Here is a 26,796-nt window from a genome sequence, read left to right on the forward strand (position 1 = left end):
TCCAGCACAGGATGGCTTCAATCCAACTCAAACTGGCCTGACCTCAGCCATACTGTTATAACACAGTGACTCATAAGTGGGCCCCCAGTAGGCATGCTATGCCCACAATGATCAGTACCTCGCCCTCACCTGGACCCCAAAGTGTACGGTCTATTCATGCACCACATTTTGTAACGATAACGTAGCACATAGTGAACTGGGCTCCAATTTTCTGCTCACAATTTCCCCAAAGAAACATTGATAGTAGGCTGTTGGAGAAATATTGACGATCAGGGGAGTAAAAGATGTCATTTAATTGATAACTAGAAAATGATGTATACCCAGTGTGCACACGGTACCCCACAGAGTGGATCCTCATACGTGACATGCTGCTCAAATGTTAATATTCTTTATTTCCATGTTAAAGATAGATACATATATTTCTTGTTGTGTTTGTCTGTTGGAGATGCTAATACTGTAGTTGTTGTTGCAATTAGCACCAACAGACTAACAACCATAGGTAAACATTTGGATGCAACTCAGGCAAGTTCTGTCGCGTTTTTATTTTACAATCTTTTTCTCATGATTTATGGAAGTTTATGCTTGATGGACATCAGAGATGATGATTTCCCCAGAAGGTGTAAGTTGCATTGAATCATTAAAAGTGTGTTTCATGTTTGTGTGTTGACTGAGTTATGACTCCTCACTGAGGAGGCGCTTCACAGTTAATAAAACCTTTATGGATTATGAATAAAAACGAGCAACAAGTTCACTGTTTTGAGTCACTTTTTGTCTCTTTATTCAGTTTGAAATATTCATGAATTATCATGAATATTATTCATGTTATATTAATCATCATATGCGGGTATCTTACGCCCCTCGCCTTCAGCACAGAAACCTGCAGAGAGAGAAAGACAAAACCAAAGAAGTCAGTTGTGTCTGTCATCACACTTCTTCATGTCATAGTTTAGTCAGACAGGTCTAAAAGGTGATCACCGTTCTTGGGGTCATAGATAAAGTCTGGCTCTCTGTTGAAGCCGAGGCAGCTCGCCTGCTTCCTGAAATGTTCCAGGTCAGAGTCCTTCACGGTTGTTCCTCTTGCTGGAGACAAAACAACAAAACAGGATGAATGTTTCGCATACGAAATGTGTTTTATTTATATTTATAATTTCCTCTCAGACTCGTTCCTTCTTACCCATCAGATAAAAAGCACGGTAGCTGAACTTCTCCGCTGTAGATTCCATGTTGAGTCCCATCTTCTCCATCATCTTGTCCAGGTCTTTGACAGTGCGGGTGAAGCTATAGAGCAGACAGCCTTCACAGGTCGGAAACATTTGGAACGACGCTTTGAAGTTGGAGACTGAGGAGAGAAACTGTATATTTATCCTCTACACTGGAAATCTAAGAAGGTTCTTCTGGTAAACTTTCCAGAAACTGATTTTGTGTTTGATTTAATCCAGCGATGTCATCGGACAGGACAGATGTTATCTTCCCTTTCCCTGTGCTGCAGAGGTTGTGTTTGTTTATAACAGTGATGATGAAAGTACACAGCCATGCTATCAACCCTGTAAGGCTGTACTGTTACAGAAGAAAATAACTTATAAACCAAATCACAATAAAACAGTTCACCTGATGATGGAATTAGATGAGAAGTCAGAGGATTTTCAAATGAAACCACAAATATGAACCTCATGGTGGCGCTATAGTAAAGGTCTGAGAATGTCCGAACCAAATTCCATCCACATTTGCTTTATATTCTTCAGTTAGTTGAAACTCTACAAGCATCTGAAGTCAGCAGGATGATATGTGTGATGAATCTGCAGCTTTTAATAATCAGAAACATGATCTCTCTGACTGGATTCTCTTACTAACAGAACTAACAAAACAAAGATGTAGAAACTCCAGCATGGTGTTGGATCCGGTAACTTACATGACGATAAGATGGTATTGTCTTCAATTTCTAGGTTGGTCCTTATAGTCAAGCAGCTTCCATTTCTGAGAAAGAGACAAGAGGAAGAGCTGAGTTTACATTCTAGCAGCTGTTTTAAAACTTCTCATCCAGGTCAGCCTCAAAAGTTAAGATTCCTCCCACTGCTGAATACTGAGTGATTCGTTTGAAAGCTCGGTAAGGTTTAGGGTGTCCCTCCAGTGGAGAAAACACACTAAAGTGATCTCTAGGGTGTCCCTCCAGTGGAGAAAACACACTAAAGTGATCTCTAGGGTGTTCCTCCAGTGGAGAAAACATTTCAATCGTAGACATTTTAAATGTATATTTGTACATTGTTTGTCCATGTTAAATTGTTAACAACTCACAGATTGTTGTCCGTAGTCATAACAATTGTCTCGGGGTCGGATGGTGAACGGTTGATATCAATCCAGTAGCTCTTGATGTGCTTCATAAAGCTGTTGTAGAATTCATTATCAGTGTAACCATAGAGGAAGTTTGACCTGTTGAACATCTGCACACAAACAGGAAGTCAGCTAGTGACAGCAGACAATAATGGGTCGAATATTGGACTAATTCTCTAATATAAAATCTTTTCAAATGGAACCATCTGGATGAAAAACATTCAGTCCACTCAATGCACACTATATATATTTTTTAACCTGTTTCCCAAGTTGCAGCACTAATCCAAACACATTTGGTAACTACCTGGCTAGGAAACAGTCACATCTTGGGAAATGGTTGAAGTACTTTTTCATTGTGTTATCGTGTATTTATCTGATCTGTTTGCTCAGCTCTGACTCCAACGTAATGCTAATGCTAAAGTGCATAAACTGAGGAAAAACTTCCCAAATAGATGAATTCTGCTTCAGTGCTAATGCTTCATAGACAAACCCAGACAGCTGAAGACTTACGATGGAGGGGTCAGCGAGAGACAAAGGTGTGATTAAAGGCTCGCATTCTTCAGGTGTCAGAGCCGAGCTGCTCAGAAACAGCACCGCTACCAGGAAATGAGTGCTGAGCCACAGATTCATGATGCTCCAGCTGTGAAGAGAAACGCAGAGATCTCAGATGCTAGCTGCTCGTCACAGAAGCAAAGATGTCTGAGGCTCATCGGACCTGGTCAGCCTTTTAAGAAGATGCTAGGGGCATCTGTTTTTTTTCTTTTCAGTATTTACATAGAAGGCATTGACCCAGACTTAGGTAAGCCATGTTTACCAGCATACATCCCTGCAGATCCGAAGGGGATTTCAGGTTGGGGTCTAGATGTCATAACTACATTGCTGGGTTTGTGTATTAAGTTAATTATTTTTTGAGTTATTCAATAGTCCAGCACAGGATGGCTTCAATCCAACTCAAACTGGCCTGACCTCAGCCATACTGTCATAACACAGTGACTCATAAGTGGGCCCCCAGTAGGCATGCTATGCCCACAATGATCAGTACCTCGCCCTCACCTGAACCCCAAAGTGTACGGTCTATTCATGCATCACATTTTGTAACGATAATGTAGCACACAGTGAGCTGGGCTCCAATTTTCTGCCCACAATTTCCCCAAAGAAACATTGATAGTAGGCTGTTGGAGAAATATTGACGATCAGGGGCGTCGTTAGGCCTATTTTAGAGGAAGTCCCCCTCAAATGTTCTTCAGCCCCCCAAAATAATTTGTCTTTATTGGCTTTAAATATATATATTTTTTTATTTTTATTTTGGTGATGTCATTAAATTGGGCAGGCTGCTGCGCTGGCTTTCTCACTCTGCCAAGTAACGTCTCTCATCAACGACAGCCAGGATTACAGCCAAAGAGTTTAGCTCAAAGTAAAGGATGCCCAGAGGGAGTGTAAGTACAGGTAGTTATGAATGTGGCTATCTGCAGTTGTTCACGATTGTTACCTGCTTAAATGTAGGTTTACTTGAGGCAAATGAAAGGGAATATTGTAGTGGGCTATGCTATGTTTTGTCCCTTGAATGGTATATTTGACACTGAACTAGTTCATCTTAATCTCAGTGATGGTGGCCAAATGAGCTGTTGGCTTCTGTTTTTCCCCAGTATTTCCAGACTAGAAAGCGTTCTCCCAGTAAGACATGTTTGCCACCATACCCCCCTGCAGGTCCAAAAGGTATTTCAGGTTCATGTATGCTAATTATTTACTATTTTTTTTAATTGTCCTTGGCCACTAACACAGACAACACACACTAAGTGTACAGAGCAGTACAGGATGGCTTCAATCCAGTTTGACTGGCACAGAGCCTGAACTCAGCCATACTATCATTAGTGGACACAGTGACTCCCAAGTGAATTAGGTAAGCATACCACCCTGCAGGTCCAACGGGGAATTATGGATGGGGTGCAGGACAAATAAGGACAAAGTTGGGTTCATGTATTAATTATGCAACTGACTGCAACTGCAACTGATTTGTTGCATAGTCATTGACCTACACCAGTGAGAAATACACTGAGTATACACTACCATTCAAAGGTTTGGGGTCACTTAGAAATGTCCTTATTTTTCAAAGAAAAGCACTGTTTTTTTCAATGAAGATAACATTAAATTAATCAGTAATGTTGCCTATCATCTATATCCAGATGATATCCAACTCCTTTAAACCCAGTGAGGCTTGCAGGTTAACCAGACAGCTTTCAATGCTATTAAGGACTGCACAGCAGTAAATTGCTTACAACTAAATGATAATAAGACGGAGGTTCTAGTTGTTGCACATGATGACGCTGTCCCTATGGTCAAGCAGAGCATTGGTCCACTCTCCTCTGCTGTCCACCTAAACCTGTGTAATCTCTGAGTAATATTTGACAAATCCTTTTCTGCGCACTCAGTAAATCTGCGATAAACCGGTTGCAGGTCATCCAAAATGCTGCTGCCAGATTACTGACAAGGACAAATAGACGGTCTCATAGACGGACTCCTGCATATGTGGCTGAACTACTTCACCCTTATTCCACAGCCAACCAGTTAAACCTTCTGACCGTCCCACACACTCAACCACTCTGCCTGCACCCCTACAGTTTGCTGATTCTGGGATGTCTTTTAAAAAAACAGCTAAAGACTTACCTGTTTACGCTGGCGTTTGGTTAAATAAATGCTTTTTATCTGTTTTATTGTGTTTTTTACTGCTCCATCTTTTAATGTGTTTTTTACTGTGTTCTTTAACTGTTGTAATGTTTTGGCCCCTGCCATTGCCAGTCTGGTGTTAACATGTTTTTTCCTGACTCCTGTACAGCACTTTGTGACCTTTTTGTCTGTGAAATGTGCCTTATAAATAAACGTATTATTATCCTCTGACCTTTGACCCTCACATCAGTTCAGGAAAAAAACCTTTAACGGGCAGAAAAGCAACAGAGGAGGATCCCTCTCCCCGGATGGACAGAAGCAATAGATGTCACGTGTACAGAATGAACAACGTATCAGAGTTACAGCACATTCAATGAATATGACAGAAATTATTCATATAATGAATGATGAAAAGGTTACAACTACCAAAAATAGCAGCAACAGTGGATGTAATAGAATAATAAAAGCAGTAATGGTATTGGCAATACTAATAGCAATGCAACTAATAACCAGAAAACTTTGCAAGAAATTTCTCTATGGTGTGGCGGCTAAGACGTTGCATATATACGTCAACATTATAAGTAGTAAGATGTGTTATTGAGATTATTAAGGTACATTATATATATATATATGTACGCCATTATTACCATTAGTATATATACATATATATATATATATATATATATATATATATATATATATATATATATGTACGCCATTATTACCATTAGTAAGATGTGTTATTGAGGTGTCATTTCTGTATTTGGAATGGATTGAGAGCAGCTATTGCTTCATAGACACAGGTCACTGGTTACCAGTGTTGGGGTAGTTACTCAGAAAAAGTAACTAGCTACAAAGATACTAGTTACTTCTGAAAATTGTAACTAGATTACTTTACTAGTTACTGCATTTGAAAAGTAACTTCACTACTAGTTACTTTACTTTCCATTTTTTTAAGCAAATGTCCAAATTAACCGCAAAGATACATGGACAAACATCATGGCCCTTTCATCACTTTATTTTCAATGTTCAATAAAGCGCATCTCTTAACCTTTCCACATAGTGTATTGTAATTGTAAACATGTAAAACAAAATGGCATATAAAACTCAGCCATTAACTTGAACGAACATTAACCCTGTTCACACTGTCTGACCAAAGAAATATGCCTCACTTTAAAATCCACAAACAACAGGATACAAGAGGCTGTGTATGGTGGGGACATTCAGGTCAAACAGCATAACACATTGAAAACAGGCTTTTGGAAACATGAGACCCCACTAAACCAAATGGGGGCCGACTCCTAAGAACAAAACCAGCTTGTTATAGGAATCATTGTAGTGGTTTAAGAAAAATAGAAAAATTAATGGCACTTTTTCCCATAAAATAGAAACAGAAATGCACTTAACCCAAAAAATAGAAACTGAAAATGCAATTAAATAAACAGAAAATCCACTTCATCATTGCCTAAATAAACAGAAAGTGCACTATATCCTATGAAGTTTATCATTTTTCTCTATTCCCTAACCCTTCAAAATAGCGATTGTATCACATGAGTAAAAGTCTCTGCAATCTTTTACCCGACAGCCTGTTTCTCCTTGGGGTCAGAACAATACTGCCCAGGCTGAAAAGCCTTTTGACAGTGTTGTAACTTGTTTTATTACATGATTTACTCTTATTGTGAAGAGCATGTAAACAGGAAGTGCTTATACTTTGATGGCATAAAGTACAGTGATACGTGCTTGTTGACGCTAACTAATGTTGATGTTACGTGTGGAAAATATATACATGGTCGGGTGCAAGAGCGCGTTCTCAATCGCTTTAACAGTTGTAATGCTGCAGTTCACCAGTAAAGTGATTCCGTTCATACCAGACGTGTCTTGTCCTCATTAGAAGCTCCACGTCATTACAGACAGGTGCACTTGATGGTATTGGAGTGTTGTATTGCTTTGCAATATCCTTAATCCTAGGGAACCTGGAGAGAACCTCCCAGTTGGATCCGGGCTCTCCGTCTCCGTCTCATCCATTCCCCGCTTCCCTCCTTCTACGCACCAGCAGCTACGTCACTCAAATCACTCAGATCGGAGTTCTGTGATAGGTTGTTCATGCAGGAAGTGTCGTGTGACTCGCGCGCCGCTAAAAGAGAACTTTTCGCACTGGTACAAATGTCTTGAGTAACGCAGGAACGCGCGTTACTGAGGTCTAGTAAAGTAGTGTAGTTACCAATATTTTGAGTGTAATGCGTTACTTTACTTCATTACCTATGAAAGTAATTACGTTACTGTAATCCGTTACTTTGTAACTCGTTACCCCCAACACTGCTGGTTACCATGGTGATTGGGGCACCAGGGTGAAGGGGCAGACGAGATCATAAGACTGGGAGTGGTTTGTCTCCAAAACCATCTGTTAAACCCCAGCTTTGAGGCCAAAACATGGTTAAATCACCCAAATATTACAATCAACAGAGGAAAGACTTGGCGAACACGTTGATATGCTTTTTATTTTTGTGGAGTTAAAAATGAAGTACATGCAGTGTGCTTGCTGCACAAGTCTCTCTAGAGCCTTGCTGCGCATCACCACACCGAATAAAAAGGACAAGACACAACAATAAGAATAGGTTTGTATTTGATGACAGACAACGAATATAATACTGACAATACTTGTAATATTTGCTTGTTCATTGTCAGTCAGGAGTGTGTAGAACAGTAAGTGACACAAATACTGTATGGTGCTCAATAAACGGTTTCCAAATGGTCATAGAAGTGACAGCGCAGACTTTGATTTGATTTCAAGTGAAATTAACAGTAATTTGCAAACTACTCAGTGAATCTCGAAACAATAACATACAAAAAAAAAAAAGCAGAACATTTGTTTTACAATCTCACAGTTTCATTTGTATACAGAAACAAAAATCTGTGTGTTTAATGTACGTAAGGTCCTGCAACTTATCAAAAAGAGAAACCCTTTAATGTTTATATTTCCATACCTCTATAAGAGGCTTGTGTAGTTATTTGTACTGGTCTCATCTGTTTCCCACTGGTGATGGTAGCTGACGTCTCGTCTTCTCATAAAGCTTTGAAGAAGTCTTTCATCTGTGTACGAGAAGACACAAAACACATCGAACGTCAGATCAGAAAATGTAAATGATTCTCCGTGGATCAAAGACTGTGAGGATGAGAAATATGATGCAAACATTAGGCCGAGGCCTTTGTGTAGTTTAATCTGGTAGCAGCCAGTATATCAGTGCAATAAATAAACATACTTTTCTTATAATTTCCTCCTGCATCTCTGGGTCACTCTGAAACTCCACACTGGCATCCAGTTGCAACACAGGTATCCGTTTCAACTTCTCAAAATGTAATCTGAAAAGAGAGAGTTGACCACCTCAGACCACACACTGCTGACCGGCATCTGTTCACGGCCGAGCAACAAACAGCTGCAAGGAAAGGCATTTGAAATGGCAATGGACCAACAGGAATGCGTAGTGCATCCTGTATTACAGTGGCCGTACCACCACTGAATTTATTTTGTTTTCAGACAAGATTCTGCTAGGATCCTTTAAAAAGGTTAGAACAGCTAAATACCAATTTTAAATGTAACATCCCCACTTATGTTTTAGACGGTGCACATGAACAGCCACCTGATTAAGAAAATAACTCTAAAATGGTCTTTCATTGTGACTTTACACTTCAAAAGACCATGGGATTTTTTTTACATTTCAGTGGTCACTGAAACTATTTAAAACATACGAGTCTGAAGAAGACAACAAACATTTCACCCTCATTAGCACTCACTCAGTGCTCTTCTCAACAAGCCACCTCTCATGTTGAACATGCAGCTTATCCAGATAGTCCAGTTTCACTCCTTTCTCTTCTGCCCTGCCCCGGTGCTCCAGACGCTCCATACATTTCTGACAAACAACAAAAGATATGATGCGTTTGTGTCTTTTTCCAAGATTAAATGTGAACTATGTCCTTTTATTATATCTTGTTACAGCAACAATAATACAATACAAACAACTACCATAAGATGAAAATGGGATGTGATGCAAACAACTCACACGTTGTTCAATTAAATCTTGTGTGTTCATACCTTTAGTGGAGCCCTGAGGTAGATAATGCCCTCTAGCTCCACCTAGAGTGCCAGTCCTGGTAGACTGCCCACTCTGTTGAGTTGATACAACCCAGCTCAAACATGTTCAGGGCAAAGATGTATCTGACAGGACACAGAGTCAAGTTTAGTTCAAGCAAACCGAATAAAGGAGCATGCACGTAGTAAGTAGTGCATAATATAAATCTATATGATGCTGAGCATCATATAGATCACAGGTCTCAGGGGTCTTCTCAAAACTAGTTTCACTGACCTGATTTGATTTTCACAAGCCGGTCCTATCGTTCACCCACCTGTCGCTGTAGATGGAGCGCTCATACACCTGGACAGGTGTTCCCTCTGAGCGGAGCAGGTGAGCCGGAGGAGGCTGCAGCTGCGTTCTCAGGCGGCTCATGCAGGAAAACGTCTGGAACGTGTACGACCAGCGCTGAGGGTCCTGGTACATCATCTGCAGCAGGTTGCTGACTGTCGCCTGCGGGGGCGCGGCTGTGCCCTGTCAAAGACATGAGCGGAGACGGTCAGCTTGGCTTCCCCTTGATTCTTGTTTGGGGATCAGATGTTGAGGTCAGTAAGTGTGCACACACCTGCAAGGTCCCACTCTCAATGTGCTGCCACTGGCTGACAGGTTCTGCCACCACCTCCCAGTCTGGACAAGCTGACTGCATGAGTCTTGCAATGGTCGACTTGCCGACAGCTGATTTGTGAGAGGAAGTGATACAGGAGACCACACTATTAGCTTGGGACAAAATAAGGTCTTATTTTGAAATAGTGTTCATGTGACGTCACTGATTATTTTTATTTTTTTTACCAATGTTGCCCTCGATGGAAGAGAGACAGCGAGTGCGATCACTGGCAGCGGCGAGTCCGCGGCGAGCGTGTGGCAGGCGTCAGGGCACCACTTCAAGTTCCCTGCTGATGTCCGAGCTCCTTACCCTATCTCTAAGGCTGAGCCCGGCCTCCCTACGGAGGAAACTCATTTCGGCCACTTTTTCGAATTTGTTTTTTTAAATACAAGTTAGATAAAATCGCCACTTGTCCTCTCCTTATATATAGTTAGGTGTCGGTCGGATGGTGCCACGAGCTGCCAGTGCCAATAGTTGTCAGAGAAGTGCCATAACGTGCCAGAGACTTGGCACCAGTAGTCAGACAGGAGCCACCACTAGAGGGCCAGTAGTCAGAGTGTCAGTAGGTGTACGATGATTGCCACTAGTCAGAGGAGTATGCCATCCTCTTTTATTCACCTTTCTTCAGAAATTGAAAACACAATTCCACTGACATTTGATCAAACCACTTTTTTTATTGATGTAACTGCAGTGTCATTTTTCTCAATATCTTTTTAATGTCTCGGGTTTCATTCTGTCAGCTGAGCATGTTGTCTTGTTCATCTCAGACTGGCATCAGATGTCAGACGATTGCCACAGAGTGCCAGGTTGTGACAGGCTATCAGTAGTGACAGGGTGGATTTACGACGGCTTAATTATTCCAATGAGGGATAATGGTTATCACAAAGGTGGTTTACAAATGTCTCTGTTAAAACTCTTCTGGTATGGACCCTGCCCCCGGCGACAGGAAGTGACATGCAGATTTGAAATGACCGTAACTGACAAATTTGGCTATCAATGTACTTCCTATGTATTCTGAACGCTAAGAAGCTGAGCTTGCCAATGGTATGCAGTAGATTACTGTAATAATTTAGCCAACGGGCATTTTGATTTCTGAAACATTTATTGATAAAAAAAGAAGACAAAAAGGACCAGACGGACTGTCATAATTACAGATGTAATACTTAATATTTAAACCTCTAATACTACTACTACTACTACTAAATGCATTGTCAATACCTAAGTGTCTTGTGAAATAAAAAAATAATTCAATAAAACATTGAGAGACACTTTTCTGTCTTGTGCGATTATAACATATTTATAAAGACACAATATATTTTTCAGTGGTAGGCAATTATCAGTGCAAATTCCTGCAGAAACTTTGTTCATTGAGAGGGCATGTGATGAGATAAATGAAATAGGAATTTCCAATAAATGTCCTGTCAAGTTTTAAACTATGTTTCATTACTATATTGAATAATTTGGAGTTCCTCATGACTTTGCATCATGTTCTTTTCTTGTATTTTGTAGCTTCAGGTAGTTTATTTTTTGCTGAAAGAGCCCCTTTCTATGGTGTAAGAGCCATTTTGTTATTATTTCATTTTGTTTAACCTTACACCACTTGGGGCGTAGGGCTGTTGTCAATTAGGCAAAAGGTAAATATAATCAGGAGGATCAGTAGGACAGGTATTGCTGTAATGGCAAGAGCAAACGGTTTTTGAATGTGTGATTACTCATGATAACCTGTGATAATAAACATTATGATTTATTTTAGTCTACGGTTTAATAAAAAGGGATTATGACAGAGAACGTCTCCACATCGTTAATTGTACGCATCTCTAAACTGAGCAAACAGCAATGTAGTGGCCTTTATTTGATAGGCAACGGGTCACTACATATGATAACACGCATTTAGCGTGTTAACCTATTGTGTACGGGCTTTTATTGTGAAGGAAAAAACGGAAGAAGTGTGGAGGAGGTTGGAGTGAAGAGGAGAGAAGAATAGAATTCCGTACACAATATAATAGCTTACAATCGCTGTATAGTAAGTGTGATGATAATAAAAACACACAAAATATTGTAGCCTGCTGTGTATTCGTGTAGTAGTATTTGTGTAGCAACATATACAACGTAGGCTATAAAACAATCAATACATAGTAGTGACTTTAACAAAAATCCAATGTTATCTTACAGCCACTGGGGGCGAACGGGGGAGAACTTGTTCAGACACGTGTTCAACAAATCCCTGTTCCGTTCTCTGGTGTCTCTTTCGATCTGCGTCTAAAAATCAGCAATGTTGAATCTACTTGTATTCAATTCATCTTGCATGCTTAGTGACAGAACAACACAGGATACCACATGACAGGATAAGACAAGACGAAGCCTTGACACGAACCATCGACACGACCACGGTCAAAACCTGTTTGCTTCCCGTCCACACACTTTTTTATATGTTGTTCTACTAACTACGTCATAATCACACGATCTTCAGTGATGACTTGCATAACAGGACACCTACTTTTATGTAACACAATTAAGTAGGAAATGACATTTGGTGCTGTCACTCCAAGAGAGGTGTGCATGTTCAGGTTTACCTGGTGGAAAGATTATTCCTGTGTTTAGCTTAGACCGACAGTGCCGTCTCCTCAAAGTAGTCTCATAATGGTTGTATAACAGTATGACATGACATGGTAAAATATATATATACATTTTTTTTTTATTAAAAAAAGGTGGGTACATTATACATATTATGGTATATAAGTGTAGTATATTATGAAGTGATTATTATTTATTTAACACACATAAAAAAAACTCACACTATCTATCTATCTATCTATCTATTTATTTATACCAAAAACCAGCAGCTTTGCCATTCTATGATCATAAAACTGATTTACGGCAGCTGACCTGTTGAAAATGTGGCTCCACCCACTCAGCTTGTCAGCTTCCCGGCGAGTGACGCTCGCTTGCCGCTGTTGAACGGCGACACGCCGCAGACACGTCGCAAACTCGTCACGCCTGCGCAGACACGCCGCAGACACGTCGCAGACACGTCGCAGTCGCCGGCGAGTCGCCGCAGACACGTCGCCGCAGACACGTCGCAGATTCGGCGGCTGGCCGACGCCTGCCGCACGCTTGCCACTGGGTGCCGGTGCCACAAGGAGGTGCTCGGCCTTACTGCGATGGAAACCCTCTTCACTCGAGTTGCTCCATTCTCTGTTGAACTTGACAGGCACCTCGACCCAGAAACACTGGTTGACTTGTTCGCCATGCTAACGATACTCATGCTAGTTGTCTGTGTTAGTTGTCTCATGCTAGTTGTCTGTGCTAGTTGTCTGTGTTTCCAACTCGCAGGCGGATGTCACGCGTCCTCCTCTGTGGAGGCACATTGTACCCAAAACTCATGACCTGTGTCGAGCTAGAGTTTAACTTGGAGACACGGCTGAACAGCCCGCATCGACAGACGGCAGACATCATGACAGACACACGAACAGATACAAAGCATTTAAAGCATGAACGTAGTGCTTGTATTCAGTCTGTGGTCGTGGATAGTTGAGCCTTTCCAGCTTCCTGAAATGTTCCAGGTCAGAGTTCTTCACGGTTGTTCCTCTTGCTGGAGACAAAACAACAAAACAGGATGAATGTTTCGGATACGAAATGTGTTTTATTTTTATCTATAATTTCCTCTCAGACTCGTTCCTTCTTACCCATCAGATAAAAACCACGGTAGCTGAACTTCTCCGCTGTAGATTCCATGTTGAGTCCCATCTTCTCCATCATCTTGTCCAGGTTTTTGACAGTGCGGGTGAAGCTATAGAGCAGACAGCCTTCACAGGTCGGAAACATTTGGAACGACGCTTTGAAGTTGAAGACTGAGGAGAGAAACTGTATATTTATCCTCTACACTGGAAATCTAAGAAGGTTCTTCTGGTAAACTTTCCAGAAACTGATTTTGTGTTTGATATAATCCAGCGATGTCATCAGACAGGACAGATGTTATCTTCCCTTTCCCTGTGCTGCAGAGGTTGTGTTTGTTTATAACAGTGATGATGAAAGTACACAGCCATGCTATCAACCCTGTAAGGCTGAACTGTTGCAGAAGAAAATAACTTATAAACCAAATCACAATAAAACAGTTCACCTGATGACGGAATTAGATGAGAAGTCAGAGGATTTTCAAATGAAACAGCTTTTTTTTTGCAGCTTTTAATAATCAGAAACATGATCTCTCTGACTGGATTCTCTGACTAACAGAACTAACAAAACAAAGATGTAGAAACTCCAGCATGGTGTTGGATCCGGTAACTTACATGACGTTAAGATGGTATTGTCTTCAAATTTCTAGGTTGGTCCTTATAGTCAAGCAGCTTCCATTTCTGAGAAAGAGACAAGAGGAAGAGCTGAGTTTACATTCTAACAGCTGTTTTGAAACTTCTCATCCAGGTCAGCCTCGAAAGTTAAGATTCCTCCCACTGCTGAACACTGAGTGATCCGTTTGAAAGCTCGGCAAGGTTTAAGGTGTCCCTCCAGTGGAGAAAACACACTAAAGTGATCTCTAGGGTGTCCCTCCAGTGGAGAAAATATACTAAAGTGATCTCTAGGGTGTTCCTCCAGTGGAGAAAACATTTCAATCGTAGACATTTTAAATGTATATTCGTACATTGTTTGTCCATGTTAAATTGTTAACAACTCACAGATTGTTGTCCGTAGTCATAACAATTGTCTCGGGGTCGGATGGTGAACGGTTGATATCAATCCAGTAGCTCTTGATGTGCTTCAGAAAGCTGTTGTAGAATTCATTATCAGTGTAACCATAGAGGAAGTTTGACCTGTTGAACATCTGCACACAAACAGGAAGTCAGCTAGTGACAGCAGACAATAATGGGTCGAATATTGGACTAATTCTCTAATATAAAATCTTTTCAAATGGAACCATCTGGATGAAAAACATTCAGTCCACTCAATGCACGCTATATATATTTTTTAACCTGTTTCCCAAGTTGCAGCACTAATCCAAACACATTTGGTAACTACCTGGCTAGGAAACAGTCACATCTCGGGAAATGGTTGAAGTACTTGTTCATTGTGTTATCGTGTATTTATCTGATCTGTTTGCTCAGCTCTGACTCCAACGTAATGCTAATGCTAAAGTGCATAAACTGAGGAAAAACTTCCCAAATAGATGAATTCTGCTTCAGTGCTAATGCTTCATAGACAAACCCAGACAGATGAAGACTTACGATGGAGGGGTCAGCGAGAGACAAAGGTGTGATTAAAGGCTCGCATTCTTCAGGTGTCAGAGCCGAGCTGCTCAGAAACAGCACCGCTACCAGGAAATGAGTGCTGAGCCACAGATTCATGATGCTCCAGCTGTGAAGAGAAACGCAGAGATCTCAGATGCTAGCTGCTCGTCACAGAAGCAAAGATGTCTGAGGCTCATCGGACCTGGTCAGCCTTTTAAGAAGATGCTGGGGGCATCTGTTTTTTTCTCTTCAGTATCTACATTGAAAGCATTGACCCAGACTTAGGTAAGTCATGTTTACCAGCATACATCCCTGCAGGTCCAAAGGGGATTTCAGGTTGGGGTGTAGATGTCATAACTACATTGCTGGGTTCGTGTATTAAGCTAATTATTTCCTGATTTGTTCAATAGTCCAGCACAGGATGGCTTCAATCCAACTCAAACTGGCCTGACCTCAGCCATACTGTTATAACACAGTGACTCATAAGTGGGCCCCCAGTAGGCATGCTATGCCCACAATGATCAGTACCTCGCCCTCACCTGGACCCCAAAGTGTACGGTCTATTCATGCACCACATTTTGTAACGATAACGTAGCACACAATGAACTGGGCTCCAATTTTCTGCTCACAATTTCCCCAAAGAAACATTGATGGTAGGCTGTTGGAGAAATATTGACGATCAGGGGAGTAAAAGATGTCATTTAATTGATAACTAGAAAATGATGTATACCCAGTGTGCACACGGTACCCCACAGAGTGGATCCTCATACGTGACATGCTGCTCAAATGTTAATATTCTTTATTTCCATGTTAAAGATAGATACATGTATTTCTTGTTGTGTTTGTCTGTTGGAGATGCTAATACTGTAGTTGTTGTTGGCAATTAGCACCAACAGACTAACAACCATAGGTAAACATTTGGATGCAACTCAGGCAAGTTCTGTCGCGTTTTTATTTTATAATCTTTTTCTCATGATTTATGGAAGTTTATGCTTGATGGACATCAGAGATGATGATTTCCCCAGAAGGTGTAAGTTGCATTGAATCATTAAAAGTGTGTTTCATGTTTGTGTGTTGACTGAGTTATGACTCCTCACTGAGGAGGCGCTTCACAGTTAATAAAACCTTTATGGATTATGAATAAAAACGAGCAACACGTTCACTGTTTTGAGTCACTTTTTGTCTCTTTATTCAGTTTGAAATATTCATGAATTATCATGAATATTATTCATGTTATATTAATCATCATATGCGGGTATCTTACGCCCCTCGCCTTCAGCACAGAAACCTGCAGAGAGAGAAAGACAAAACCAAAGAAGTCAGTTGTGTCTGTCATCACACTTCTTCATGTCATAGTTTAGTCAGACAGGTCTAAAAGGGGATCACCGTTCTTGGGGTCATAGATAAAGTCTGGCTCTCTGTTGAAGCCGAGGCAGCTCGCCTGCTTCCTGAAATGTTCCAGGTCAGAGTCCTTCACGGTTGTTCCTCTTGCTGGAGACAAAACAACAAAACAGGATGAATGTTTCGCATACGAAATGTGTTTTATTCATATTTATAATTTCCTCTCAGACTCGTTCCTTCTTACCCATCAGATAAAAAGCACGGTAGCTGAACTTCTCCGCTGTAGATTCCATGTTGAGTCCCATCTTCTCCATCATCTTGTCCAGGTTTTTGACAGTGCGGGTGAAGCTATAGAGCAGACAGTCTTCACAGGTCGGAAACATTTGGAACGACGCATTGAACTTGGAGACTGAGGAGAGAAACTGTATATTTATCCTCTACACTGGAAATCTAAGAAGGTTCTTCTGGTAAACTTTCCAGAAACTGATTTTGTGTTTGATTTAATCCAGCGATGTCATGCAGGATGATATGTGTGATAAATCTGCAGCTTTTAATAATCAGAAACATGATCTCTCTGACTGGATTCTCTGGCTAACAGAACTAACAAAACAAAGATGTAGAAACTCCAGCATGGTGTTGGATCCGGTAACTTACATGACGATAAGATGGTATTGTCTTCAAATTCTAGGTTGGTCCTTATAGTCAAGCAGCTTCCATTTCTGAGAAAGAGACAAGAGGAAGAGCTGAGTTTACATTCTAACAGCTGTTTTAAAACTTCTCAACAAGGTCAGCCTCGAAAGTTAAGATTCCTTCCACTGCTGAACACTGAGTGATCCGTTTGAAAGCTCGGTTAAGGTGTAGGGTGTTCCTCCAGTGGAGAAAACACACTAAAGTGATCTCTAGGGTGTTCCTCCAGTGGAGAAAACATTTCAATCGCAGACATTTTAAATGTATATTTGTACATTGTTTGTCCATGTTAAATTGTTAACAACTCACAGATTGTTGTCCGTAGTCATAACAATTGTCTCGGGGTCGGATGGTGAACGGTTGATATCAATCCAGTAGCTCTTGATGTGCTTCATAAAGCTGTTGTAGAATTCATTATCAGTGTAACCATAGAGGAAGTTTGACCTGTTGAACATCTGCACACAAACAGGAAGTCAGCTAGTGACAGCAGACAATAATGGGTCGAATATTGGACTAATTCTCTAATATAAAATCTTTTCAAATGGAACCATCTGGATGAAAAACATTCAGTCCACTCACTGCACGCTATATATATTTTTTAACCTGTTTCCCAAGTTGCAGCACTAATCCAAACACATTTGGTAACTACCTGGATAGGAAACAGTCACATCTTGGGAAATGGTTGAAGTACTTTTTCATTGTGTTATCGTGTATTTATCTGATCCGTTTACTCAGCTCTGACTCCAACGTAATGCGAATGCTAAAGTGCATAAACTGAGGAAAAACTTCCCAAATAGATGAATTCTGCTTCAGTGCTAATGCTTCATAGACAAACCCAGACAGATGAAGACTTACGATGGAGGGGTCAGCGAGAGACAAAGGTGTGATTAAAGGCTCGCATTCTTCAGGTGTCAGAGCCGAGCTGCTCAGAAACAGCACCGCTACCAGGAAATGAGTGCTGAGCCACAGATTCATGATGCTCCAGCTGTGAAGAGAAACGCAGAGATCTCAGATGTTAGCTGCTCGTCAGAGAAGCAAAGATGTCTGAGGCTCATCGGACCTGGTCAGCCTTTTAAGAAGATGCTGGGGGCATCTGTTTTTTTCTCTTCAGTATTTACATAGAAAGCATTGACCCAGAATTAGGTAAGCCATGTTTACCAGCATACAAGTGCGAAAGGGATTTCAGGTTGGGGTCTAGATGTCATAACTACATTGCTGGGTTCGTGTATTGAGTTAATTATTTCCTGAGTTATTCAATAGTCCAGCACAGGATGGCTTCAATCCAACTCAAACTGGCCTGACCTCAGTCATACTGTCATAACACAGTGACTCATAAGTGGGCCCCCAGTAGGCATGCTATGCCCACAATGATCAATACCTCGCCCTCACCTGGACCCCAAAATGTACGGTCTATTCATGCACCACATTTTGTAACGATAACGTAGCACACAGTGAGCTGGGCTCCAATTTTCTGCCCACAATTTCCCCAAAGAAACATTGATAGTAGGCTTTTGGAGAAATATTGACGATCAGGGGAGTAGCAGGTTAACCAGACAGCTTTCAATGCTATTAAGGACTGCACAGTAGTAAATTGCTTACAACTAAATGATAATAAGACGGAGGTTCTAGTTGTTGGGTTGGGTTCATGTATTAATTATGCAACTGACTGCAACTGCAACTGATTTGTTGCATAGTCATTGACCTACACCAGTGAGAAATACACTGAGTATACACTACCGTTCAAAGGTTTGGGGTCACTTAGACATGTCCTTATTTTTCAAAGAAAAGCACTGTTTTTTTCAATGAAGATAACATTAAATTAATCAGTAATGTTGCCTATCATCTATATGCAGATGATATCCAACTCCTTTAAACCCAGTGAGGCTTGCAGGTTAACCAGACAGCTTTCAATGCTATTAAGGACTGCACAGCAGTAAATTGCTTACAACTAAATGATAATAAGACGGAGGTTCTAGTTGTTGCACATGATGACGCTGTCCCTATGGTCAAGCAGAGCATTGGTCCACTCTCCTCTGCTGTCCACCTAAACCTGTGTAATCTCGGAGTAATATTTGACAAATCCTTTTCTGCGCACTCAGTCAATCTGCGATAAACCGGTTGCAGGTCATCCAAAATGCTGCTGCCAGATTACTGACAAGGACAAATAGATGGTCTCACATCACCCCCATTCTCAGGTCTCTCATCAACGACAGCCAGGATTACAGCCAAAGAGTTTAGCTCAAAGTAAAGGATGCCCAGAGGGAGTGTAAGTACAGGTAGTTATGAATGTGGCTATCTGCAGTTGTTCACGATTGTTACCTGCTTAAATGTAGGTTTACTTGAGGCAAATGAAAGGGAATATTGTAGTGGGCTATGCTATGTTTTGTCCCTTGAATGGTATATTTGACACTGAACTAGTTCATCTTAATCTCAGTGATGGTGGCCAAATGAGCTGTTGGCTTCTGTTTTTCCCCAGTATTTCCAGACTAGAAAGCGTTCTCCCAGTAAGACATGTTTGCCACCATACCCCCCTGCAGGTCCAAAAGGTATTTCAGGTTCATGTAAGCTAATTATTTACTATTTTTTTTTAATTGTCCTTGGCCACTAACACAGACAACACACACTGAGTGTACAGAGCAGCACAGGATGGCTTCAATCCAGTTTGACTGGCACAGAGCCTGAACTCAGCCATACTATCATTAGTGGACACAGTGACTCCCAAGTGAATTAGGTAAGCATACCACCCTGCAGGTCCAACGGGGAATTATGGATGGGGTGCAGGACAAATAAGGACAAAGTTGGGTTCATGTATTAATTATGCAACTGACTGCAACTGCAACTGATTTGTTGCATAGTCATTGACCTACACCAGTGAGAAATACACTGAGTATACACTACCCATCAAAGGTTTGGGGTCACTTAGAAATGTCCTCATTTTTCAAAGAAAAGCACTGTTTTTTTCAATGAAGATAACATTAAATTAATCAGTAATGTTGCCTATCATCTATATGCAGATGATATCCAACTCCTTTAAACCCAGTGAGGCTTGCAGGTTAACCAGACAGCTTTCAATGCTATTAAGGACTGCACAGCAGTAAATTGCTTACAACTAAATGATAATAAGACGGAGGTTCTAGTTGTTGCACATGATGACGCTGTCCCTATGGTCAAGCAGAGCATTGGTCCACTCTCCTCTGCTGTCCACCTAAACCTGTGTAATCTCGGAGTAATATTTGACAAATCCTTTTCTGCGCACTCAGTAAATCTGCGATAAACCGGTTGCAGGTCATCCAAAATGCTGCTGCCAGATTACTGACAAGGACAAATAGATGGTCTCACATCACCCCCATTCTCAGGTCTCTTCACTGGCTCCCCGTAGAGCATAGGATCCACTTTAAATCCTCACCCTCACATACAGAGTACTACACGGTCAGACTCCTGCATATGTGGCTGAACTACTTCACCCTTATTCCACAGCCAACCAGTTAAACCTTCTGACCGTCCCACACACTCAACCACTCTGCCTGCACCCCTACAGTTTGCTGATTCTGGGATGTCTTTTAAAAAACAGCTAAAGACTTACCTGTTTACGCTGGCGTTTGGTTAAATAAATGCTTTTTATCTGTTTTATTGTGTTTTTTACTGCTCCATCTTTTAATGTGTTTTTTACTGTGTTCTTTAACTGTTGTAATGTTTTGGCCCCTGCCATTGCCAGTCTGGTGTTAACATGTTTTTTCCTGACTCCTGTACAGCACTTTGTGACCTTTTTATGTGTGAAATGTGCTTTATAAATAAACGTATTATTATCCTCTGACCTTTGACCCTCACATCAGTTCAGGAAAAAAACCTTTAACGGGCAGAAAAGAGAAGAAACCTTCGGGAGAGCAACAGAAGAGGATCCCTCTCCCCGGATGGACAGAAGCAATAGATGTCACGTGTACAGAATGAACAACGTATCAGAGTTACAGCACATTCAATGAATATGACAGAAATTATTCATATAATGAATGATGAAAAAGTTACAACTACCAAAAATAGCAGCAACAGTGGATGTAATAGAATAATAAAAGCAGTAATGGTATTGGCAATACTAATAGCAATGCAACTAATAATAATAACCAGAAAACTTTGCAAGAAATTTCTATGGTGTGGCGGCTAAGACGTTGCATATATACGTCAACATTATAAGTAGTAAGATGTGTTATTGAGATTAGTAAGGTACATATATATATATATATATATATATATATATATATATATATATATATATATATATATAGTAAGATTATAGTAAGATTAGTAAGATGTGTTATTGAGGTGTCATTTACTGTTTGTAATGGATTGAGAGCAGCTATTGCTTCATAGACACAGGTCACTAGTTACCAGTGTTGGGGTAGTTGCCTAAATAAACAGAAAGTGCACTATATCCTAGAGTAAAAGTCTCTGCAATCTTTTACCCGACAGCCTGTTTCTCCTTGGGGTCAGAACAATACTGCCCAGGCTGAAAAGCCTTTTGACAGTGTTGCAACTTGTTTTATTACATGATTTACTCTTATTGTGAAGAGCATGTAAACAGGAAGTGCTTATACTTTGATGGCATTAAGTACAGTGATACTTGCTTGTTGACGCTAACTAATGTTGATGTTACGTGTGGAAAATATATACATGTCGGGTGCAAGAGCGCGTTCTCAATCGCTTTAACAGTTGTAATGCTGCAGTTCACCAGTAAAGTGATTCCGTTCATACCAGACGTGTCTTGTCCTCATTAGAAGCTCCACGTCATTACAGACAGGTGCACTTGATGGTATTGGAGTGTTGTATTGCTTCGCAATATCCTTAATCCTAGGGAACCTGGAGAGAACCTCCCAGTTGGATCCGGGCTCTCCGTCTCCGTCTCATCCATTCCCCGCTTCCCTCCTTCTACTCACCAGCAGCTACGTCACTCAAATCACTCAGATCGGAGTTCTGTGATAGGTTGTTCATGCAGGAAGTGTCGTGTGACTCGCGCGCCGCTAAAAGAGAACTTTTCGGACTGGTACAAATGTCTTGAGTAACGCAGGAACGCGCGTTACTGAGGTCTAGTAAAGTAGTGTAGTTACCAATATTTTGAGTGTAATGCGTTACTTTACTTCGTTACCTATGAAAGTAATTACGTTACTGTAATCCGTTGTTTTCAGACAAGATTCTGCTAGGATCCTTTAAAAAGGTTAGAAAAGCTAAATACCAATTTTAAGTGTAATATCCCCACTTATGTTTTAGACGGTGCACATGAACAGCCACCTGATTAAGAAAATAACTCTAAAATGGTCTTTCATTGTGACTTTACACTTCAAAAGACCATGGGATTTTTTTTACATTTCAGTGGTCACTGAAACTATTTAAAACATACGAGTCTGAAGAAGACAACAAACATTTCACCCTCATTAGCACTCACTCAGTGCTCTTCTCAACAAGCCACCTCTCATGTTGAACATGCAGCTTATCCAGATAGTCCAGTTTCACTCCTTTCTCTTCTGCCCTGCCCCGGTGCTCCAGACGCTCCATACATTTCTGACAAACAACAAAAGATATGATGCGTTTATGTCTTTTTCCAAGATTAAATGTGAACTATGTCCTTTTATTATATCTTGTTACAGCAACAATAATACAATACAAACAACTACCATAAGATGAAAATGGGATGTGATGCAAACAACTTACAAGTTGTTCGATTAAATCTTGTGTGTTCATACCTTTGGTGGAGCCCTGAGGTAGATAATGCCCTCTAGCTCCACCTAGAGTGCCAGTCCTGGTAGACTGCCCACTCTGTTGAGTTGATACAACCCAGCTCAAACATGTTCAGGGCAAAGATGTATCTGACAGGACACAGAGTCAAGTTTAGTTCAAGCAAACCGAATAAAGGAGCATGCACGTAGTAAGTAGTGCATAATATAAATCTATATGATGCTGAGCATCATATAGATCACAGGTCTCAGGGGTCTTCTCAAAACTAGTTTCACTGACCTGATTTGATTTTCACAAGCCGGTCCTATCGTTCACCCACCTGTCGCTGTAGATGGAGCGCTCATACACCTGGACAGGTGTTCCCTCTGAGCGGAGCAGGTGAGCCGGAGGAGGCTGCAGCTGCGTTCTCAGGCGGCTCATGCAGGAAAACGTCTGGAACGTGTACGACCAGCGCTGAGGGTCCTGGTACATCATCTGCAGCAGGTTGCTGACTGTCGCCTGCGGGGGCGCGGCTGTCCCCTGTCAAAGACATGAGCGGAGACGGTCAGCTTGGCTTCCCCTTGATTCTTGTTTGGGGATCAGATGTTGAGGTCAGTAAGTGTGCACACACCTGCAAGGTCCCACTCTCAATGTGCTGCCACTGGCTGACAGGTTCTGCCACCACCTCCCAGTCTGGACAAGCTGACTGCATGAGTCTTGCAATGGTCGACTTGCCGACAGCTGATTTGTGAGAGGAAGTGATACAGGAGACCACACTATTAGCTTGGGACAAAATAAGGTCTTATTTTGAAATAGTGTTCATGTGACGTCACTGATTATTATTTTTTTTTTTACCAATGTTGCCCTCGATGGAAGAGAGACAGCGAGTGCGATCACTGGCAGCGGCGAGTCCGCGGCGAGCGTGTGGCAGGCGTCAGGGCACCACTTCAAGTTCCCTGCTGATGTCCGAGCTCCTTACCCTATCTCTAAGGCTGAGCCCGGCCTCCCTACGGAGGAAACTCATTTCGGCCACTTTTTCGAATTTGTTTTTTTAAATACAAGTTAGATAAAATCGCCACTTGTCCTCTCCTTATATATAGTTAGGTGTCGGTCGGATGGTGCCACGAGCTGCCAGTGCCAATAGTTGTCAGAGAAGTGCCATAACGTGCCAGAGACTTGGCACCAGTAGTCAGACAGGAGCCACCACTAGAGGGCCAGTAGTCAGAGTGTCAGTAGGTGTACGATGATTGCCACTAGTCAGAGGAGTATGCCATCCTCTTTTATTCACCTTTCTTCAGAAATTGAAAACACAATTCCACTGACATTTGATCAAACCACTTTTTTTATTGATGTAACTGCAGTGTCATTTTTCTCAATATCTTTTTAATGTCTCGGGTTTCATTCTGTCAGCTGAGCATGTTGTCTTGTTCATCTCAGACTGGCATCAGATGTCAGACGATTGCCACAGAGTGCCAGGTTGTGACAGGCTATCAGTAGTGACAGGGTGGATTTACGACGGCTTAATTATTCCAATGAGGGATAATGGTTATCACAAAGGTGGTTTACAAATGTCTCTGTTAAAACTCTTCTGGTATGGACCCTGCCCCCGGCGACAGGAAGTGACATGCAGATTTGAAATGACCGTAACTGACAAATTTGGCTATCAATGTACTTCCTATGTATTCTGAACGCTAAGAAGCTGAGCTTGCCAATGGTATGCAGTAGATTACTGTAATAATTTAGCCAACGGGCATTTTGATTTCTGAAACATTTATTGATAAAAAAAGAAGACAAAAAGGACCAGACGGACTGTCATAATTACAGATGTAATACTTAATATTTAAACCTCTAATACTACTACTACTACTAAATGCATTGTCAATACCTAAGTGTCTTGTGAAATAAAAAAATAATTCAATAAAACATTGAGAGACACTTTTCTGTCTTGTGCGATTATAACATATTTATAAAGACACAACATATTTTTCAGTGGTAGGCAATTATCAGTGCAAATTCCTTCAGAAACTTTGTTCATTGAGAGGGCATGTGATGAGATAAATGTAATAGGAATTTCCAATAAATGTCCTGTCAAGTTTTAAACTATGTTTCATTACAATATTGAATATTTTGGAGTTCCTCATGACTTTGCATCATGTTCTTTTCTTGTATTTTGTAGCCTCAGGTAGTTTATTTTTTGCTGAAAGAGCCCCTTTCTATGGTGTAAGAGCCATTTTGTTATTATTTCATTTTGTTTAACCTTACACCACTTGGGGCGTAGGGCTGTCAATTAGGCAAAAGGTAAATATAATCAGGAGGATCAGTAGGACAGGCATTGCTGTAATGGCAAGAGCAAACGGTTTTTGAATGTGTGATTACTCATGATAACCTGTGATAATAAACATTATGATTTATTTTAGTCTACGGTTTAGTAAAATGGATTATGACAGAGAACGTCTCCACATCGTTAATTGTACGCATCTCTAAACTGAGCAAACAGCAATGAAGTGGCCTTTATTTGATAGGCAACGGGTCACTACATATGATAACACGCATTTAGCGTGTTAACATATTGTGTACGGGCTTTTATTGTGAAGGGAAAAACGGAAGAAGTGTGGAGGAGGTTGGAGTGAAGAGGAGAGAAGAATAGAATTCCGTACACAATATAATAGCTTACAATCGCTGTATAGTAAGTGTGATGATAATAAAAACACACAAAATATTGTAGCCTGCTGTGTATTCGTGTAGTAGTATTTGTGTAGCAACATATACAACGTAGGCTATAAAACAATCAATACATAGTAGTGACTTTAACAAAAATCCAATGTTATCTTACAGCCACTGGGGGCGAACTTGTTCAGACACGTGTTCAACAAATCCCTGTTCCGTTCTCTGGTGTCTCTTTCGATCTGCGTCTAAAAATCAGCAATGTTGAATCTACTTGTATCCAATTCATCTTGCATGCTTAGTGACAGAACAACACAGGATACCACATGACAGGATAAGACAAGACGAAGCCTTGACACGAACCATCGACACGACCACGGTCAAAACCTGTTTGCTTCCCGTCCACACACTTTTTTATATGTTGTTCTACTAACTACGTCATAATCACACGATCTTTAGTGATGACTTGCATAACAGGACACCTACTTTTATGTAACACAATTAAGTAGGAAATGACATTTGGTGCTGTCACTCCAAGAGAGGTGTGCATGTTCAGGTTTACCTGGTGGAAAGATTATTCCAGTGTTTAGCTTAGACCGACAGTGCCGTCTCCTCAAAGTAGTCTCATAATGGTTGTATAACAGTATGACATGACATGGTAAAATATATATATACATTATTTTTTTTATTAAAAAAAGGTGGGTACATTATACATATTATGGTATATAAGTGTAGTATATTATGAAGTGATTATTATTTATTTAACACACATAAAAAAAACTCACACTATCTATCTATCTATCTATCTATTTATTTATACCAAAAACCAGCAGCTTTGCCATTCTATGATCATAAAACTGATTTACGGCAGCTGACCTGTTGAAAATGTGGCTCCACCCACTCAGCTTGTCAGCTTCCCGGCGAGTGACGCTCGCTTGCCGCTGTTGAACGGCGACACGCCGCAGACACGTCGCAAACTCGTCACGCCTGCGCAGACACGCCGCAGACACGTCGCAGACACGTCGCAGTCGCCGGCGAGTCGCCGCAGACACGTCGCCGCAGACACGTCGCAGATTCGGCGGCTGGCCGACGCCTGCCGCACGCTTGCCACTGGGTGCCGGTGCCACAAGGAGGTGCTCGGCCTTACTGCGATGGAAACCCTCTTCACTCGAGTTGCTCCATTCTCTGTTGAACTTGACAGGCACCTCGACCCAGAAACACTGGTTGACTTGTTCGCCATGCTAACGATACTCATGCTAGTTGTCTGTGTTAGTTGTCTCATGCTAGTTGTCTGTGCTAGTTGTCTGTGTTTCCAACTCGCAGGCGGATGTCACGCGTCCTCCTCTGTGGAGGCACATTGTACCCAAACCTCATGACCTGTGTCGAGCTAGAGTTTAACTTGGAGACACGGCTGAACAGCCCGCATCGACAGACGGCAGACATCATGACAGACACA

The 26,796-nt window shown here is 41.2% G+C and overlaps 1 protein-coding gene and 1 pseudogene across 2 annotated transcripts; both read right to left on the reverse strand.

Moving 5' to 3' along the window:
* Positions 1-1,154: 1,154 nt before the first annotated feature.
* On the reverse strand, positions 1,155-12,973 carry LOC306740220 (deoxycytidine kinase 2-like; annotated as a pseudogene). Its single transcript has 9 exons — positions 12,881-12,973; positions 9,909-9,918; positions 9,685-9,794; positions 9,394-9,593; positions 9,083-9,205; positions 8,785-8,900; positions 8,253-8,352; positions 2,293-2,438; positions 1,155-1,278 (listed from the first exon to the last, which is right to left on the reverse strand). The product of its transcript is annotated as a deoxycytidine kinase 2-like (transcript).
* A 9,430-nt stretch (positions 12,974-22,403) lies between these two features.
* Positions 22,404-26,580, reverse strand: LOC306740221 (deoxycytidine kinase 2-like; the record flags this gene model as incomplete). Its single annotated transcript, XM_079222322.1, is given in 7 exon segments — positions 22,404-22,523; positions 22,706-22,747; positions 22,753-22,828; positions 23,017-23,216; positions 23,308-23,417; positions 23,532-23,541; positions 26,488-26,580. Coding segments are annotated over 7 exon segments (651 nt in total).
* Between the last annotated feature and the right edge of the window lie 216 nt (positions 26,581-26,796).

The sequence above is a fragment of the Taurulus bubalis genome, assembly GCF_910589615.1.
Source record: "Taurulus bubalis genome assembly, chromosome: 8".
NCBI lineage: Eukaryota > Metazoa > Chordata > Actinopteri > Perciformes > Cottidae > Taurulus > Taurulus bubalis.